Below are 18,350 nucleotides of genomic sequence, written 5' to 3'. Positions count from 1 at the left end.
GATTTTCTCCTCCTGGAGGTCAAAGTTATTGCACATGCTCCAAGGTCTGACAAATGGCTTTGTATTTTACAGGGCAGGATCAAAACCAGTCAGTAGCTATTTTATTACCTGGATTCTATTCTCGTCTTAAAGCAATAATCAAATTTTGCACATGATAGAATATCAATGACAAATTTCCTTCCACAACTACTTAAATTAGAATATACAGTTCGAATTTCGAAGGAAAAAAAACATTCGAAATTACATAAGAAACGAACCAACCAAATAAGGGTATTTGTTTCATTTATTTTAAACCGACTTACCCTTCCAAACATTCCAAGTCAGCGCATCGTCTGATTCAAATGTCTTTTCGCATGTTACGCAGAAGCAAATTGTATATTCAGCAGTGGCTTTTACTTTTACTTTTTGCTCATGAGCAATCAGAGCTCTTGCAGTATTGAAGTTTGTACAAATTTTTTTGCATAGGGTCCTACTCGCATCTTTTAACTGGCCTTCGGGCTGTTTTGAGAGGTCCCCTGCTGGTTGTGATAGTTTGTTAATACTTCCTTGTATTTATTCAGTTCAATTTTTGTAAACTTTCATTCCCAGAAAAGATTATCTCTATCCGTATCTACATCTGTATCTGCAGCCAACGTTCCATGTGATATGTGAACCAGCCCACGCTGGGAAGAAAAAATACCCAGAATGCTTTGCGCAACCGTCAAAGATCTATTACATGCATTACAGTATATTACTAAGTATTACAGTGTATTACCAAATACTACAAAATATTACAGTTAGATGTTACAAGTACTACAGTGTATTACGGAATACTACAAGGTATTACAGTGTATTACTGAATACTACAAAATATTACAGTATATTACTAAGTACTACAGTGTATTACTGAATACTACAAAGTATTACAGTGTATTACCGAATACTACAAGGTATTACAGTATATTACTAAGTATTACAGTGTATTACTAAATACTACAAAATATTACAGTATATTACTAAGTACTACAGTGTATTACTGAATACTACAAAGTATTACAGTGTATTACTGAATACTACAAGGTATTACAGTGTATTACTGAATACTACAAGGTATTACAGTGTATTACTGAATACTACAAAGTATTACAGTGTATTACTGAACACTACAAGGTATTACAGTGTATTACTAAATACTACAAGGTATTACAGTATACTACCGAATATTACAAGGTATTACAGTGTACTACAAGGTATTACAGTGTATTACCGAATACTACAAGGTATTACAGTGTATTACTGAATACTACAAGGTATTACAGTGTATTACTGAATACTACAAAGTATTACAGTATACTACCGAATATTACAAGGTATTACAGTGTACTACAAGGTATTACAGTGTATTACCGAATACTACAAGGTATTACAGTGTATTACTGAATACTACAAGGTATTACAGTGTATTACCGAATACTACAAGGTATTACAGTATATTACCGAATACTACAAAGTATTACAGTGTATTACTAAATACTACAAGATATTACAGTGTATTACTGTATACTACACAATATTACAGTATATTACTAAGTACTACAGTGTATTACTGAATACTACAAGGTATTACAGTGTATTACCGAATACTACAAGGTATTACAGTATATTACCGAATACTACAAAGTATTACAGTATATTACTGAATACTACAAGGCATTACAGTATATTACCGAATACTACAAGGTATTACAGTGTATTACTGAATACTACAAGGTATTACAGTGTATTACTGAATACTACAAAGTATTACAGTGTATTACTGAACACTACAAGGTATTACAGTGTATTACTAAATACTACAAGGTATTACAGTATACTACCGAATATTACAAGGTATTACAGTGTACTACAAGGTATTACAGTGTATTACCGAATACTACAAGGTATTACAGTGTATTACTGAATACTACAAGGTATTACAGTGTATTACTGAATACTACAAAGTATTACAGTATACTACCGAATATTACAAGGTATTACAGTGTACTACAAGGTATTACAGTGTATTACCGAATACTACAAGGTATTACAGTGTATTACTGAATACTACAAGGTATTACAGTGTATTACCGAATACTACAAGGTATTACAGTATATTACCGAATACTACAAAGTATTACAGTGTATTACTAAATACTACAAGATATTACAGTGTATTACTGTATACTACACAATATTACAGTATATTACTAAGTACTACAGTGTATTACTGAATACTACAAGGTATTACAGTGTATTACCGAATACTACAAGGTATTACAGTATATTACCGAATACTACAAAGTATTACAGTATATTACTGAATACTACAAGGCATTACAGTATATTACCGAATACTACAAGGTATTACAGTGTATTACTGAATACTACAAGGTATTACAGTGTATTACTGAATACTACAAAGTATTACAGTGTATTACTGAACACTACAAGGTATTACAGTGTATTACTAAATACTACAAGGTATTACAGTATACTACCGAATATTACAAGGTATTACAGTGTACTACAAGGTATTACAGTGTATTACCGAATACTACAAGGTATTACAGTGTATTACTGAATACTACAAGGTATTACAGTGTATTACTGAATACTACAAAGTATTACAGTATACTACCGAATATTACAAGGTATTACAGTGTACTACAAGGTATTACAGTGTATTACCGAATACTACAAGGTATTACAGTGTATTACTAAATACTACAAGGTATTACAGTGTATTACCGAATACTACAAGGTATTACAGTATATTACCGAATACTACAAAGTATTACAGTGTATTACTAAATACTGCAAGATATTACAGTGTATTACTGTATACTACACAATATTACAGTATATTACTAAGTACTACAGTGTATTACTGAATACTACAAGGTATTACAGTATATTACCGAATACTACAAAGTATTACAGTATATTACTGAATACTACAAGGCATTACAGTATATTACCGAATACTACAAGGTATTACAGTGTATTACTGAATACTACAAGGTATTACAGTGTATTACTGAATACTACAAAGTATTACAGTGTATTACTGAACACTACAAGGTATTACAGTGTATTACTAAATACTACAAGGTATTACAGTATACTACCGAATATTACAAGGTATTACAGTGTACTACAAGGTATTACAGTGTATTACCGAATACTACAAGGTATTACAGTGTATTACTGAATACTACAAGGTATTACAGTGTATTACTGAATACTACAAAGTATTACAGTATACTACCGAATATTACAAGGTATTACAGTGTACTACAAGGTATTACAGTGTATTACCGAATACTACAAGGTATTACAGTGTATTACTGAATACTACAAGGTATTACAGTGTATTACCGAATACTACAAGGTATTACAGTATATTACCGAATACTACAAAGTATTACAGTGTATTACTAAATACTACAAGATATTACAGTGTATTACTGTATACTACACAATATTACAGTATATTACTAAGTACTACAGTTTATTACTGAATACTACAAGGTATTACAGTGTATTACCGAATACTACAAGGTATTACAGTATATTACCGAATACTACAAAGTATTACAGTATATTACTGAATACTACAAGGCATTACAGTATATTACCGAATACTACAAGGTATTACAGTGTATTACTGAATACTACAAGGTATTACAGTGTATTACTGAATACTACAAAGTATTACAGTGTATTACTGAACACTACAAGGTATTACAGTGTATTACTAAATACTACAAGGTATTACAGTATACTACCGAATATTACAAGGTATTACAGTGTACTACAAGGTATTACAGTGTATTACCGAATACTACAAGGTATTACAGTGTATTACTGAATACTACAAGGTATTACAGTGTATTACTGAATACTACAAAGTATTACAGTATACTACCGAATATTACAAGGTATTACAGTGTACTACAAGGTATTACAGTGTATTACCGAATACTACAAGGTATTACAGTGTATTACTGAATACTACAAGGTATTACAGTGTATTACCGAATACTACAAGGTATTACAGTATATTACCGAATACTACAAAGTATTACAGTGTATTACTAAATACTACAAGATATTACAGTGTATTACTGTATACTACACAATATTACAGTATATTACTAAGTACTACAGTGTATTACTGAATACTACAAGGTATTACAGTATATTACCGAATACTACAAAGTATTACAGTATATTACTGAATACTACAAGGTATTACAGTGTATTTCTGAATATACTACAAAGTAATACAGTGTAAAATACGGGATATTACTATGTACTACACTGTATTACTGTATATTACAAAGATATTATGCTAGGCACTAGTATGTATACTAGGCAGTATTATGTGCTAACAACATTACGACGTTGATAAATTGCTTAACGTCGTGTGTCGGATGTCGTTGGAAGAATACGACAATGTCGGATACGACATATTCACAGACTAAATGGATCCTTCCATGAAGTGCTTCCCTATTACACAGAGAAGGGCCGTAAAACCCAGGGACCATTTTGAAACTGCCGCGAATAGACGGACTACGTTACAGGCACTATAATGCTGAAGATTGTTGAAGAAAAAGGCCGCTCAGCCTTTAAACTATTATTGAGTGCAGATTTATAAATTTTGATGCATTTATATTTATTCAAGGAAAGATACCTTCAAAAACAATCCGATTCAACATGGGCGAGTGAATGTTACCATAGCCCCGGGTTAACCCAAGCCATGTGAGGGAAATTGGGAAGATGGCACACTGTGTGGGCCGTTGGATGTTGCCGGGAGTTGTCTAGTAGAGCGCGGGCTCTAATTGGGTCTGCGTAGCTCAAAATGAGCATTAAATACTCTAGGACTCTCCATCTACGCCATGGCCCCTCCTGGAAATAATAGACAGGGTATATCCCTCGATATTTGTGAGGCTAGCCATGTAAAATATGCACATCTATCTATCTATCTTTCTATCTAGTCATATATTTTTTTTGGATAAACTTGACTTTGAGGTGGACACAGGTTTGATATTCTGGCACAGGCTACACCAACCAATTTTCATATAAATTCTAGCGGATGGTTAACTTATTTTCTTATTTGGGGGAACGGAATTTGAATATTCCGACTACATTCTGATATATATTAAAAAGCATTTTTATGAGTTATTTGCATATGTTGAGTTCAAAATTCAGATCCTTTGCAGCTAAAAATGTGCTGAATGATTTATGGGCGTTCATAGGGAGAGCTCTTTTGTTGTGTTGAAATATATCTTGTAATTACCTCAAGGTTGAGCTTTTCTTAATTATTTTATTGTGTATGATCAACATCTTGATTCTTTTTTGCCTCTGTACCTACTCACAAGTACCAAAAATGTCATCTAAATAAATGGTCCTGTTATATCTTTTTCTTAAATTTTAGAACACTGTTTGTCTGATTATCTGTTACATGAACTTTTTGATACTATAGGAAATAGATAGATGATGTCTTTTGAAACCTACAGTATGTCATCTGCTGACCTACTAATATGATTTTTAGATTTTCTTATTTTATTTGCAACATGTAGTTGTTTGTAGGTGTATTTAAGGGTTCAAGTACTTTGAAAAAAATGACTTTGTCTTAACTCAAATTTCACTAAATATTTATATTCTTTGTTTGTGTTTGTTTGGTCAGGCTGCAAGATGGATAAACAGCGTACTGATCAAAGCAATATGAACATAAAAGCGAGTGTAAATCACATTGCTTAGTCCCAACCTGTTTTCGCCTTATTTACAACCAGCATAACATCTTTGGTAAATAATGGGAGCCTAGTATCTAAAGGGATTTTTTAAGACCTATTTTTACCTTACATGCGCATGCGCTGTTAGGATTTAGATATAAATAGCCTTAGTATCATTCACTCTCGTACATTTTCTCACTTGCTTTAACGGAATGGAATTTAGGAAAATGTACGCGCAACAGTTACTTTTGTCCGTGTTTTTGCTGTCGTTCACCAAGGCTGACTGGATTCCATTAATGGAAAGTACGTTTTGAGAATAAATTTTAACAACACGAGATTTCTTGTTGTATTATAAACGTAAGTTTTTTGCGTGTTTATCCTTACAGATCCGTCACTGTACGAAGGAGATATCGAACTAACAAAAGAACAGAAAGCCTTACTTAATTCTTACGCTGCGACTAAAAAGGGTTTGTATAATCACTGGCCGCTTGGTGAGCCTATACCGTACGAAATTGATGAAGCTTTTCGTAAGTATATAAATGTTTCTCCTCTAAATTCATTTTACAATCAAATAGTGAAAACAAGTTTATACGACGCCGATTCTCGAAATAGAGGTTGAATGCGAGGTACATAGCGGATACCGCTACACAGCATATTGGCTACGTTATGGTTTGATTGTATTTCTGCAATTTCGTCCTGTCGTTCTGTGTAACTATTTTCAACCTTTGATACTAAAAAAATTACTAACAAAATCTAACAGTAAATAATATCAAGATATAACCACTGTTGTGGGGTGCCTCAAGATCCTGTAAATCCAATAAAAAATATTGTTCAAAACTTTCTCTTCTTGTCTTACTCTTAGCATTTCTTTGCATTGTCTTCAGTTTTAAGTCATGATTTCTTCGCCAGTCGTAAAGTTCAGTTTTGTCGCCTTCACACAAGTTTCAGCGCTAAATAATACTATGAACAACGTCGAGGAGTCCCGAGTAATTTCTAAAAAATGTGATTCTGCGTTACGAGTTTTACCTTTTTGCTACTAATGTCAGCATGTTTTAATCCTCGATTCTGACTTCCGTATATATATAGGGAAAAATCGCCTTTAAATATATACGATGAAGTGGACATAAAAAATGTCCCCTAGCAACTTTGTCATCAGTGTGTTTCTTTAGGTAACCTCTTGCGTTTAAAAAAGGACGTGGAAACGAGGCTGGCTAATTATTGATTTCACTTTAGTAAATAGCACGTGGCATAGAACACGTATCGAAAAAGCACTCGCTGATTATGAGAAACAAACTTGTTTAAGGTTTGCGAAGAGGAAGACCGGGAAAGATAAAGAGCGAAATTACATACGTTTCGTTCCAGGAGGAGGGTACGTTATCTGTCGGTCTATTTTTTTTAGTTTTTATTCTTTATTAATTTTTTTTTCAATGTAAACTATTTTGTTTATCAACAGCCTAAACTTTAAAAGTACCATCCTTTATTAAAATGTGCGGGTTATTTTAGTTAGATTGATTGGTGACAAAAATACCGGAAAGGAACCAAAACTGTCCCGGGGCTCTTCTACGCATATGATATATTCACAGAACATCTTACAAAGCCGTCTCGTTAGAATATCATATGCGTAGAAGAGCTCTGGGGACGAGATTAATTCGAAACGAAAAGATAGCCAAATGCTGAAATATTTCAATGCTTAATTTGTATGTTGTTCACGATGATATTATATTTAACTTTTTATTTGAGCCCGACTTAATTTTGTTTTATAGATGCAGCTCTCCAGTCGGTATGAGTTACTATGGCAACTTCATCCGGCTTGCAACTGGTTGTTTTTATCAGCACGGTGTACTCTTGCACGAAATTGCTCATAGTTTAGGATTTTGGCATGAGCAGAATCGTCCCGATAGAGATGACTACGTGAAAGTTCATTACGATCGATTGAAATGCTGTAGGTGGAGCATTTGTTAACTTTGAACCCCGGGCTGGTCATATTTCGTAATTAGGATGTATATACAGATCCTGGGTTCGGGCTTGAAGATTCTTTTATATGTTCTTGTTTATTTGAGCGAACTTTTGTTGTCATATAGGTACTAATCGGTTATTTTCATCCAAAGGTTGAACTCGAATCTAAACCTGACACTAACCACAACATGTTTTAGGGAAGGGAATTACTGACATATGTTTACTCAACTTGCCAAAGCAACTCACTTTTTTTAAAGTAGAATTTTTATTTTGAGAAACAAGAGTACACTGGTGGTTGTACTGTATCTAAACGTAGCTACAAAAAGATTGGTAGAAAGTGGCCCTTTATTAAAAAAAGAAAAGAATGTTACCAAAACAAAAAACATAAATTTTAAAACTGTTTAGTTTTGGGTCAGAATAGAACACTTTGTGAGAATGTTGTTGGATGTTGTTGATATGAACTGTGAGGTTTAAATATTTCACATTAGCGGGGGAATGTTTTGTTTTAAAGCAAAAACGTGGAAATAATACTACCTACAGGATAAAGTGTTGTTATGGATCGCATGTACATTCCAGGTGCATCACAGTTTCGTAAGATGACGTTCAAACAAATTGACTCATTGGGTTTTCCTTATGATTACGAAAGCGTTATGCATTACAGTGCCACTGCATTCGGACACGGAAAGGGCGTGGTCATCGAAGTTTTGAATAAAACGAAGAAAATAGGAAACCGAAGAGGATTTAGCAAGATCGACATTGCACAAATCAATAAAATGTACAAGTGCGGAGGTAGATTTTCTTATGCCGTATTATCTTATGTCGGGTATTCCGCTGTCTGTGCGTCTGACAATTTTGGCTTCTTGTTAAAAAAATCAATTTTATAGATTATCCTGTTTAAATGTTTTCACACATTTTGTAGAAGGTAAACTTCTTAAAAAAATAAAGTTAAATAAAAAATAAAAATATTAAAAAAAAATTAAAGAAACGTTTTTTCCAACGAAACTTGATGCCTTTTCATTTTGTTACGAACGTGAATACGAAGTGTGTTTATTAAACGAAGAATGAAATTTATAAATTTACCTTCAGCTCATAAAAAACATCTTTATTTTCTAGTTCGTACCTCAAACGATGATAAATTTATTTATTATTGTCTTTACTTCTTTATCACTTTAAAAAGGTAGAGCAATTGTCATACAATATCAACCTTGATCCCAGGACAAGTTGTCTCTTTTTGTATATCGGACTGCAGCGCTGATGAGAGACAATACCAAACACAAAATACATGGTATATATTTCTTTCCTCAGTATATGTCCTACAAATATTATTCTGATCTAAGGGTGAGTGCGAGCGTCAATTTTATCGACTTGTGATGAGTTGTACATAAAAAGACTAGGACACATGATAAGGGCGCGCCAAAAAAAAAAAAAAAAATAAATAAAATTCATGTATTGTTACAACGGTCAAACAACGTTATCATTAAAAATGCATTTTCATTACTCCAGGAAAAAAATACTTAGTGGTAAATAGAGGAGGCAATTGTCCGACAGAGTGGAGGGCTACCCAGTGAGAATTGTCCAGGTGTGATTATCAGGGGGGAGGAGGTGGGTGTGGAGGATTATCCAGGGGGGAGTGCCTTAGAACCCATAGACACAGTGTGATAACACTACACAATACAAGCGCAGTAATCCCTAACGTCGTTTTCATAACGAAACAAGAGACCGTTATAAAACGCTTTTTCCAAAAAACTACTTTTTCAGTCTTTTTTCTAGTTTGTTGTTTTTTATAATTTTTCGCAGAATCAAATTCATTTTTAGCATGATTTAATCTCTTTAATAACACCCCTATTTTGTCTGTCTAAAAAAAGTCGTGGTGTGTGCAAACAAAATAACGCGTAATTTAAGCCTGGCGGAGCAGCCTATTTTATCCAAATTGGTAGCTGAGTTACTACGTTGTGCTAAGAAATATGAAAAAGCGATGCTAGGGATATGTACGATGAACAAAAATTTGAGGACCGGAGAACCTGTGGATTCATTTCACACCGTAATGACTAGTACTTGAATATAGAATAGAATGAAAGTGAGTTCGTTGAAGTGAGAAGTGAGCGAACGTTTATGTAAAACAAAGAAAAAGTTACGCTTATAGATGAAAGACCTTACTTGCTATTTGTTTTCTTCTAAGGATGCTTAGTGCAGGGATTTTATTAACTACAGTAAACTCATCTCACGACTCTCTACATAATCACGGAACTGATAACCGAATTGGTGTATTTACAGTTTTGAGGGTCGCAAATTAACTTATTTTAAAGTTTAATCAAGAGTTCTTGATTGTTTCTCAGTTTATGCCTTTTGTTCTTAGAAGTTCACACTGCAAAGCCAACCGTATTTAAAAAAACTACCGCTCAACCAGTAGTTACAACAGCAACCAAATCAACAACAAATCCAGTAAATGGTTATTGTATCAAACATGCAACCAGTGGAAAATATCTTTCTAAAGCTTCTGATGGGAGTCTCTCCTACACAACAGCTTGCGCAACCAGGTTTTCGGATTTGAATACTTTAAGAATGGCTGGCTCATCAGAATGTGCTTCACTACAAGGCCAACACGATGGAGATTACATTAAATTCGATGCGTCATGCTCGGATAAGTATGTATTACGACAAAAAGGAAATTTGTTTTCCATTCAGCATGCAATAACAAAGAAATGTATCCATCCAAATGGTGGCTCGATCAATCCAAAAGATGGCACAAAAGCCGTCATTTATTCTGGCTGTGATTATAGCAGATTAAGGTTTATTCTAGAAGGTAAGTACCTCCATCCATCCTTCTTCTTCTTCTTCTTCTTCTTCTTCTTCTTCTTCTTCTTCTTCTTCTTCTTCTTCTTCTTCTTCTTCTTCTTCTTCTTCTTCTTCTTCTTCTTCTTCTTCTTCTTCTTCTTCTTCTTCTTCTTCTTCTTCTTCTTCTTCTTCTTCTTCTTCTTCTTCTTCTTCTTCTTCTTCTTCTTCTTCTTCTTCTTCTTCTTCTTCTTCTTCTTCTTCTTCTTCTTCTTCTTCTTCTTCTTCTTCTTCTTCTTCTTCTTCTTCTTCTTCTTCTTCTTCTTCTTCTTCTTCTTCTTCTTCTTCTTCTTCTTCTTCTTCTTCTTCTTCTTCTTCTTCTTCTTCTTCTTCTTCTTCTTCTTCTTCTTCTTCTTCTTCTTCTTCTTCTTCTTCTTCTTCTTCTTCTTCTTCTTCTTCTTCTTCTTCTTCTTCTTCTTCTTCTTCTTCTTCTTCTTCTTCTTCTTCTTCTTCTTCTTCTTCTTCTTTTCTTCTTCTTCTTCTTCTTCTTCTTCTTCTTCTTCTTCTTCTTCTTCTTCTTCTTCTTCTTCTTCTTCTTCTTCTTCTTCTTCTTCTTCTTCTTCTTCTTCTTCTTCTTCTTCTTCTTCTTCTTCTTCTTCTTCTTCTTCTTCTTCTTCTTCTTCTTCTTCTTCTTCTTCTTCTTCTTCTTCTTCTTCTTCTTCTTCTTCTTCTTCTTCTTCTTCTTCTTCTTCTTCTTCTTCTTCTTCTTCTTCTTCTTCTTACATTTTTACTTTCTTATAGGTTCAGTTATACCATCGCCTACAACAGCAACAAACGGATTCATACTTCGTCACACAAGTGATTTGTGTCTATCAGTGTCTGTCAACTCTAAGTTATCTCTGTCGAAATCGTGCAACACCAAATTTATGTTTACGACCTCTGGTGCCCTGAAGGACCAGAAGACGGGTATGTGTGCCGCCCCAGAAGGAAAAAACAGCAATTCTTATATTGCTATGGTTCCTCAATGCTATGATAAATTCGAAAAAACAAGACTGGATGGACAGAATTTTGCTCTCAAGCATGCAGAAACAAAAAAATGTATTCATCCTAAAGGTGGTTCATCGAGGCCAAAAGATGGTACCTTAGCAGTTATTTATCATAGTTGTAGTGGTGACCGCCTGAAATTTAGAAAAGAGTAAAAGGCTCTGTTATTAAAAGGGAATGAATTTTAAAAGAATAAAACTAATAAAGATCAAACTTTTCATCTTTGTCTTTCCTGTTCTCTCCAAATTGACGATAGATAGTAATATTGTGTTTATCTAGAAGCCTCGTAAAAAAAAGCCCTGTGAGCGGGACACATTCCCCATACTTTTGTCGTTCGTGGTAAATAAGGGGAGATTTTTCTACCCGATCTAGCAGGTTAAAATGCCAAATCCAAAACTAAATTGAAGTCTAAATTTAAACCGTATAACTAATGAATAAGCCTTTCATTCTTTATATCTTTATATCGATAGCAAGATTAAATTTTTAATTCAAGACAATTACTGCACGTAATCCATTCCCATGTTACTTTGATCTACACTCCCTCCGGCTAAATCACTATATTTTATCGAGTTGCATATTAAAATATTTTCCTTCAGCTAAGAAGGAGGAGATACTGTGTTTACTGCTGGTATAAACATCTCAAGTAAGCATATTTCGAATTCATGGATTGACAATCACATAACCGGATGATTCACCATGTTTACATTTTAAAATAATGACAGTTTTAGCATATTGTGGTTGTATCGACATGCCTCACAAGTCTCCAATAGAATATTAGTTTGCTACACATTTTACTAGAATCTAGTTTGCATCATTTGACCATGGATAGAGCAAAAGCCGTTGTTATTATTCTAGTTTGTTTTGGATTGTTGATTTCATTTATATTGTTGGTTACGTCAGTTGCAACAACAGATTTGTTGGAAAAGCATGCAGATGAAGGTATGGATATTTTATGCCGAATTGTTAAGTGATGTTAATTGTTAATACTATTGGCAATGGACTGTTGTAATTGGTCGTTTACATGCAAAGAATAGAAAATATTTCTATTTGATAAAAAATTTATTTTAGGTCGTTTTATTTCTAAGATTAAAAATCACGATTTCAGGTGTCAGGGTCGTAACTACTGGGTCGGTTGTGGTGGTAGTGTTGGGGTAGGTAATAAACTTAAGGATACGGTAACCCCCTTCAGGGTCATTTTTTTAAAAAAATATTCTTTTAAATTTTGATTCTTTGGCACAATTTCCTGATATTTTTTAAAAAAGAATGAAAAAATATTTATTGTTAAGAGTGATAAAATGAAGAAAAATCTTCTTTATTTTTTAGTGTTTTCAATAGTGTGCTCAAAGTTTAAAATTCCTTAAACACATTTAATCTGTATAATAATTAAAGAGAGTTATGCAGAACGAATAAAAAATTGCATCCCTACATATGAGCCATTCTCAAAAAGGTGCGACATTTGACAGTAGTCAAGATGAAAAATTAATGTGTCAGATTTTAATATTTTTTTCGAATTTTTACAAAATTTAGAGTCTTTTATGGTTAGCAGTACAAGATATTTGAATTTTCACATTTCCTATACAGATAATCAAAAGGATCAAATCAGTGAGTGTAACCTACGTTACAAGGATATAAATCCCTTCTAATTTTTTAAAAATGGTCATGAACGAACAATCCGAAGGGGAGACTTTAGATATTCACAATAAAGCAATAAAAGAACACAAACTTATAAAATGAATCTGGAATACAAAGTTATCTTTGGAATGTCAAACTTAATTTTTTTGTATATGCATTTCTTACGTCAGCAAAACATCTAAAGCAACTTATTTTTTTAATGGCCTTTTGCCTAAATGGATTTTTCCATACACTTTAATAATCTATACAAATATATTATTATTTATCATCTTATACCTTTTAATTTATTTCTTTATTTTTTTTCGTTTTTATCCTCTTATGTTATGTTATCCTGTTGTCTGTTTACCAATAACTAGATCCAAAGTTCTGCGAAAACACTTTACCATTAATTTTAAACAAAATATTCATGAGTTATTAATTATTCATAACGTTTAAGTGAGTGTAACCATGATTTTTGCAGGTAAAAGCAAAGATCTTTGATTTGCTTTTTCTCAAAATAAAATTTTCAGTCGTAACGGTATATATTTTTGTCGAAAACTCCCTCCATCTTGTCGAAATTATAGGAAAACAAGTTGCGACAATTATATCTTTGGCTACAAAACTTTGCTTTTTTAACGCAGAAAGTGAGGAAATATCGAGTGATTGATCTATCATGCTTAAAAATAGATTAATCTGTCATAAAACAGCTATTGTGACACAAAATATGTTACATTTTTGGAACCACGTGTTGTTTTGAGTAAAAAAAGCAAAGTTTTTTAGTGCTGAATAAGAGCTTCGCAATGATATTTTTTTGTTGTACGAACAAAAACTTTACTGAGGGGAGTGTTCGACAAAATGAACTGGAAGGGTGAATTTTTGTATATAATTTTTTTTCTACTTTATGAATTTTTTTTATAAAAATATTTTATCATCATTCTAGAGATAATTTATTTGGCTTTCCGAATATATATATTTGCTAGGGTTAATATAGCGAGCAGAGGGGATATTTTAAATACACTGAGTATGTGTCTCAGGGGGTTACCGTATCCTTAAGGTTGACGTGCCGGGAGAAAAAACTGAGATATTCCCCTAGATTGGTTTAAAAGTCTCTCTTTCATATTACAATGACCCGACGCTATTACGACCGTACTTGTCTCGATAGACTGATGCTATCGAGAAAGTGATGACATTTATGCAAGGTGATAATCATCAAGACTTTTTCGTTCCATCGTTGCATTTTCAGTTTAACATTTATATATCAGGCCAGTGTGACGAGATTGACGGCTGTTTTCTCAGACAATTAATGCTGTCCGAACACAGTTTTGTACTTTGGACATTGTTCAAAAGTAGAATTAATTTATTTGTTTTTTAAAACGAAGAATTATTTTACACTGGTTTTAAAAATGTATATCTTGTTATCAAATTTTAAAAACGTTTGTCATGGTAAAAGATCAACATTTCCAAAGTCACATTTTAGCCTTTTTTGCTGATATCAAGTCATTTTGCATATCTAAAACGTTCGCAACAATTTTTCTTACCCCAAAGTTTATGGTCTGCGTTTGTGCCAAGTTTTGTGAAATTACAATGTCCCTTTCGTTAATCTCAGACACTCTATGGTCTTAAGGAGCCCTCAAAAAGTGCGGCCTGAACAGGGTTAGCTAAGGTGTCTGGCCTGCATCCTGCCAGACCACGGTTCCCATTTATAATTTATAAATCTTTTCATAGATTGTTTACCTGACAGGAAAAAAAGGAATATATCGTGTTCAACAGAAACAGCCTCGCTTCAGAGTCTCCTAAACAAACTAAATCAGACAGAGTTACTTCGTATACAGACTTTCATAAATCAAAAACTTGGACCGATTAAGCCGGCAACGAAGGCACCATTGATAGACGCAACGATAACTATGAGAAAAACACAAGGATACACTACCAAAACTGTAACAACAGATCTATCTCAAAGAATTTTAGCCGTCAAGATAAATCCTAACAGCGTTTGTCTGGTTCGTCGTACTTTTTTGCAGAGAGAGATGTTAGGTTGTCAAAATAGAACAAGTAATAAATTCAGATTTGTTGACGATAATGGATTGGTGGTCGTCAAAATAACTAAATAATTGATTTCAAATGATTTGGATATGACATACACAGGAGAAGCTACTTCTTATATCTTTTGTTGTGGTGATTAGTTCTGTTAATTTTGTACGATGAAGCAAACAGGGATGTTGCAGTTACTGCTGGTTGTACGAGCCTCTCTTGCAGTTGTTGATTTTATGGTGTTAAATATGACAATTAGATGTCTTAAAAAAAATTCGAAAGATAATGTTTTGACATAGTATGTAGAGCAAATGTATAACAGACTAGTCGATAGCCGGTAAATAAACCCATTGGTTCGCACGTCTTCTTATTCCGTGTAGCTTATCATGTTGGCGTTTTCGTGTGTCCGTAGCACGACTATAAAATCCCGTTATAAAGATAATTTTATTTTTCTTGTAAATTGAACAGAAAAGTCGTTTTATGGCTATATATTCTCTCAAGGAAGGTTACTTGATCCTCATAAAAGCAGCTGCAAATGCAACTAGAAATGTTTTACAAATTTCTAAATGATATTTATGTATATATATATTAAATTTTAACAAAAATGTCTGCTTTTTCTTGTGATCAATCCCGTCCGTACAAACCAATAAAAGATTACATCTCGTACGATGCACTGGTAATATACAATAACAAAGTTTAGTGGTCATAACTTCTTTTCTTCTGCTGGCTTTTGTTGCAAAGCCAATTGAATTTTATATTCATAAGTTTTATACGGATTTCGACTTATACTATTTTCATACACACACAACAGCGCTTCTTAAAAAATTAAGATATGCAGACATAAAAAAAAAAGATTTACAGCAATAAACGTAGATTGCACAAATATAAAAACGATAAACACGCATGGCCACACAGACCAAATAAATATACAAGACTTTCGTAAAACTGTCTGACTGTCATTGTCGTAAAAATTTATTTCGTGTCGTATAGTTTACTTCCAATAATCAGCATGCTGTCTATGTTGTAACAGTTTGGGTAGTTGAGTCTTCGTTACGGTCTGTTTTGTAGCATTGTTTTTTTGCCAACCCTTTGACGTATCAATGGAACTAAATGACGACGAAGGGGAAAGCGGTTTTTTATGTTCCCTTCGAGGTAGTGTCTTATTTGTGTGAGGGTTCAAAAAATGAAAATCGCACAATTTTTGTTTCGTTAACGGAGCGGATTTACTTCGAGATGGATGTTGATTTAAGCACTTGCATTTGCTTTCGTCTTGATTATCCAAATATTGAAGTTTTAATTTTTTCATTCTAATTAAATCTAATTCTCTTTTAACTTGTCTTTGATTAAAATTAAATTCTCTTAACCATATTTGTTCATTTTTTTCGAGCCTTTCCTTCTCAACGACATATTTTCCGTATATATTTCGATTCTGTCTTTGAATACTTGGTAAATCAAGCCAAAATGTCTTGCCTTCCTCCATCATTTCTTTTTAAAATCCTTTTTTCTACTAAAAACACAGCCAACCACACACACAGAAAAGTAGAAAATAATCATCATTCTTGTGAGAAAAATATTTCTATTTTTCACTCAAAGAAGAGGTACTTCTTATATATTACCTGGTTTCTATCACCATTTGGCAAGACCCACTTTATAACCATAATAGGCGCAATGTCGAATACATAATATGTGTGTTTTTCTTAGTTGTCTGTGTTTTGCTTGTCTTAATTTCCACAACACTTGCAAAATTGCAGAGAAAAGTTAAATACACCTTTATATAAACACTAGTCGTTAGCCCATCGAAAAATCCACGGGTTCGCCCGTCCTTTCGCTACTTGCGCAGCTAAGCTACCATTTTGCGTGACAGACGGACAGACGTATACGGCTATTATTATAGAGATAAAGACATGATTCATTTGTAAATTAGTTAAGAAATGGCATGAAAAACATACGAAGACAATAAAAAGAGAAATAAATTTATAACTTTGGTCTTAACGCTATTTTTTTCAATTTTATCGGTCAAGATTTAATGGAATACGGGTCATGTCAAATCCACAGCGCAAAATTTTCTGGTGTATACACGTTTCCCGAATTACATGTTTTTTAAAATTTTGGAATTTTGATGTTTTCACCTTAATATCATTTTCAGCATCAGTAAATTGGTTAATGTATAAATTTTCAACTTAATCCGACATTGGAAAGTGCCGTTTTGGTGGCATCATTGTTACGGTCAAAGCTTTCTTAATTTTCGACTTCTACTAATAAGCCTCATCTTCGAGCAAAGGTTACTTCAAAAGTAAAAAAAATGTTGTAGCAGGTTGTTTGTTTGATGTATGAATATAAAAATTTCACGATTTATCAATTTTTATGTGAGGACTTCGAAAATTACATTCATTTTCTTTAAAAAAGTTAAAAAAGAGCTGCGGCACACCAAAGAAAATAAATTCGGGAAAGGTGTATTAAGGCAGGCATAATTACCCCAAAACTACGCAAATAAATTCTATTTGTCTTATTCGAAACCTTTACTAAGCAGCAAGAATATGATTGGTTCTTCTAAAGGCTCTCAATAAAAGTAGAGTACTAGGAATTAAGAGGTTACGCGCTTGCCAACTAAGAAACAATTTAGGTAACTGCGTATTTTTTTGCATTCGTGGGAATGTCTTGAGTTCTGAAAAAATAGTTTTTTATAGTTGTTATTTTTACATCAATTCGAAATAAGTTTTGCATATTTATAAACAAACTTATAAGTGTTATTATGAAATTTTGGGAATAACATTCTATCGATGTTAATTCAAATACGACATTCAATGTTTAAATTTGTGTAAAAACTGGGGTCCACAACGTTTGTCAAGAACTTCTGGTAACTTAAACCTCAATGAGACCAAGGGTTGTACTTTGTTCTCAGGGCTCTGCAATAGCCCTGAACGAATATCATAGGCGTGGAAGAGCTTTGCCGACGTGGTTGACCAAGACAACATAGAACTTCTTTTTTTAAGAAATAAAAGTTTTTATAGGGTCATTTCCAATTATCTATATTCATTCATCCTAGCACCGTTTGGTTTTGGGTCACAGCGGTGACTAAAAACATTGACTCCATGCAAAGTGGATTCATGGGTAATCTAAAAAAGCTCTGACATTCAGAAAAGCTGTTATAAAAGGAAAAGTGCAGTGCTCAAAGGATCA

At 33.2% G+C, this 18,350-nt stretch overlaps 2 protein-coding genes across 2 annotated transcripts; both read left to right on the top strand.

Moving 5' to 3' along the window:
* The first annotated feature begins 5,812 nt into the window (after nt 1-5,812).
* LOC130649516 (zinc metalloproteinase nas-32-like) lies at nt 5,813-11,741 on the top strand. Its single transcript, XM_057455805.1, has 7 exons — nt 5,813-6,059; nt 6,143-6,283; nt 6,990-7,125; nt 7,520-7,698; nt 8,289-8,501; nt 10,069-10,515; nt 11,286-11,741. The coding sequence occupies exons 1-7, from the start codon at nt 5,969-5,971 to the stop codon at nt 11,681-11,683; spliced, it is 1,605 nt and encodes a 534-aa protein (XP_057311788.1). The 5' UTR covers nt 5,813-5,968; the 3' UTR covers nt 11,684-11,741.
* Nucleotides 11,742-11,878: 137 nt separating this feature from the next.
* LOC130649519 (uncharacterized) lies at nt 11,879-15,787 on the top strand. Its single transcript, XM_057455808.1, has 2 exons — nt 11,879-12,467; nt 14,865-15,787. The coding sequence occupies exons 1-2, from the start codon at nt 12,350-12,352 to the stop codon at nt 15,248-15,250; spliced, it is 504 nt and encodes a 167-aa protein (XP_057311791.1). The 5' UTR covers nt 11,879-12,349; the 3' UTR covers nt 15,251-15,787.
* The last annotated feature ends 2,563 nt before the right edge of the window (nt 15,788-18,350 follow it).

This window comes from Hydractinia symbiolongicarpus, chromosome 7 (assembly GCF_029227915.1).
Source record: "Hydractinia symbiolongicarpus strain clone_291-10 chromosome 7, HSymV2.1, whole genome shotgun sequence".
NCBI classification, from domain to species: Eukaryota; Metazoa; Cnidaria; class Hydrozoa; order Anthoathecata; family Hydractiniidae; genus Hydractinia; species Hydractinia symbiolongicarpus.
The sequence above is the reverse complement of the archived record's forward strand: the minus strand, read 5'-3'. Positions and strand labels throughout refer to the sequence as shown.

Excerpts from the sequence above, each read along its gene's own strand:
- LOC130649516 (XM_057455805.1), top strand. The coding sequence starts at position 5,969 with ATGGAATTTAGGAAAATGTACGCGCAACAGTTACTTTTGTCCGTGTTT. Across the intron at positions 7,126-7,519 it reads CGTTTCGTTCCAGGAGGAGG|ATGCAGCTCTCCAGTCGGTA; the intron begins GTACGTTATCTG and ends TTTGTTTTATAG. Across the intron at positions 8,502-10,068 it reads TAAAATGTACAAGTGCGGAG|AAGTTCACACTGCAAAGCCA; the intron begins GTAGATTTTCTT and ends TTTTGTTCTTAG.
- LOC130649519 (XM_057455808.1), top strand. The coding sequence starts at position 12,350 with ATGGATAGAGCAAAAGCCGTTGTTATTATTCTAGTTTGTTTTGGATTG. Across the intron at positions 12,468-14,864 it reads GGAAAAGCATGCAGATGAAG|ATTGTTTACCTGACAGGAAA; the intron begins GTATGGATATTT and ends ATCTTTTCATAG.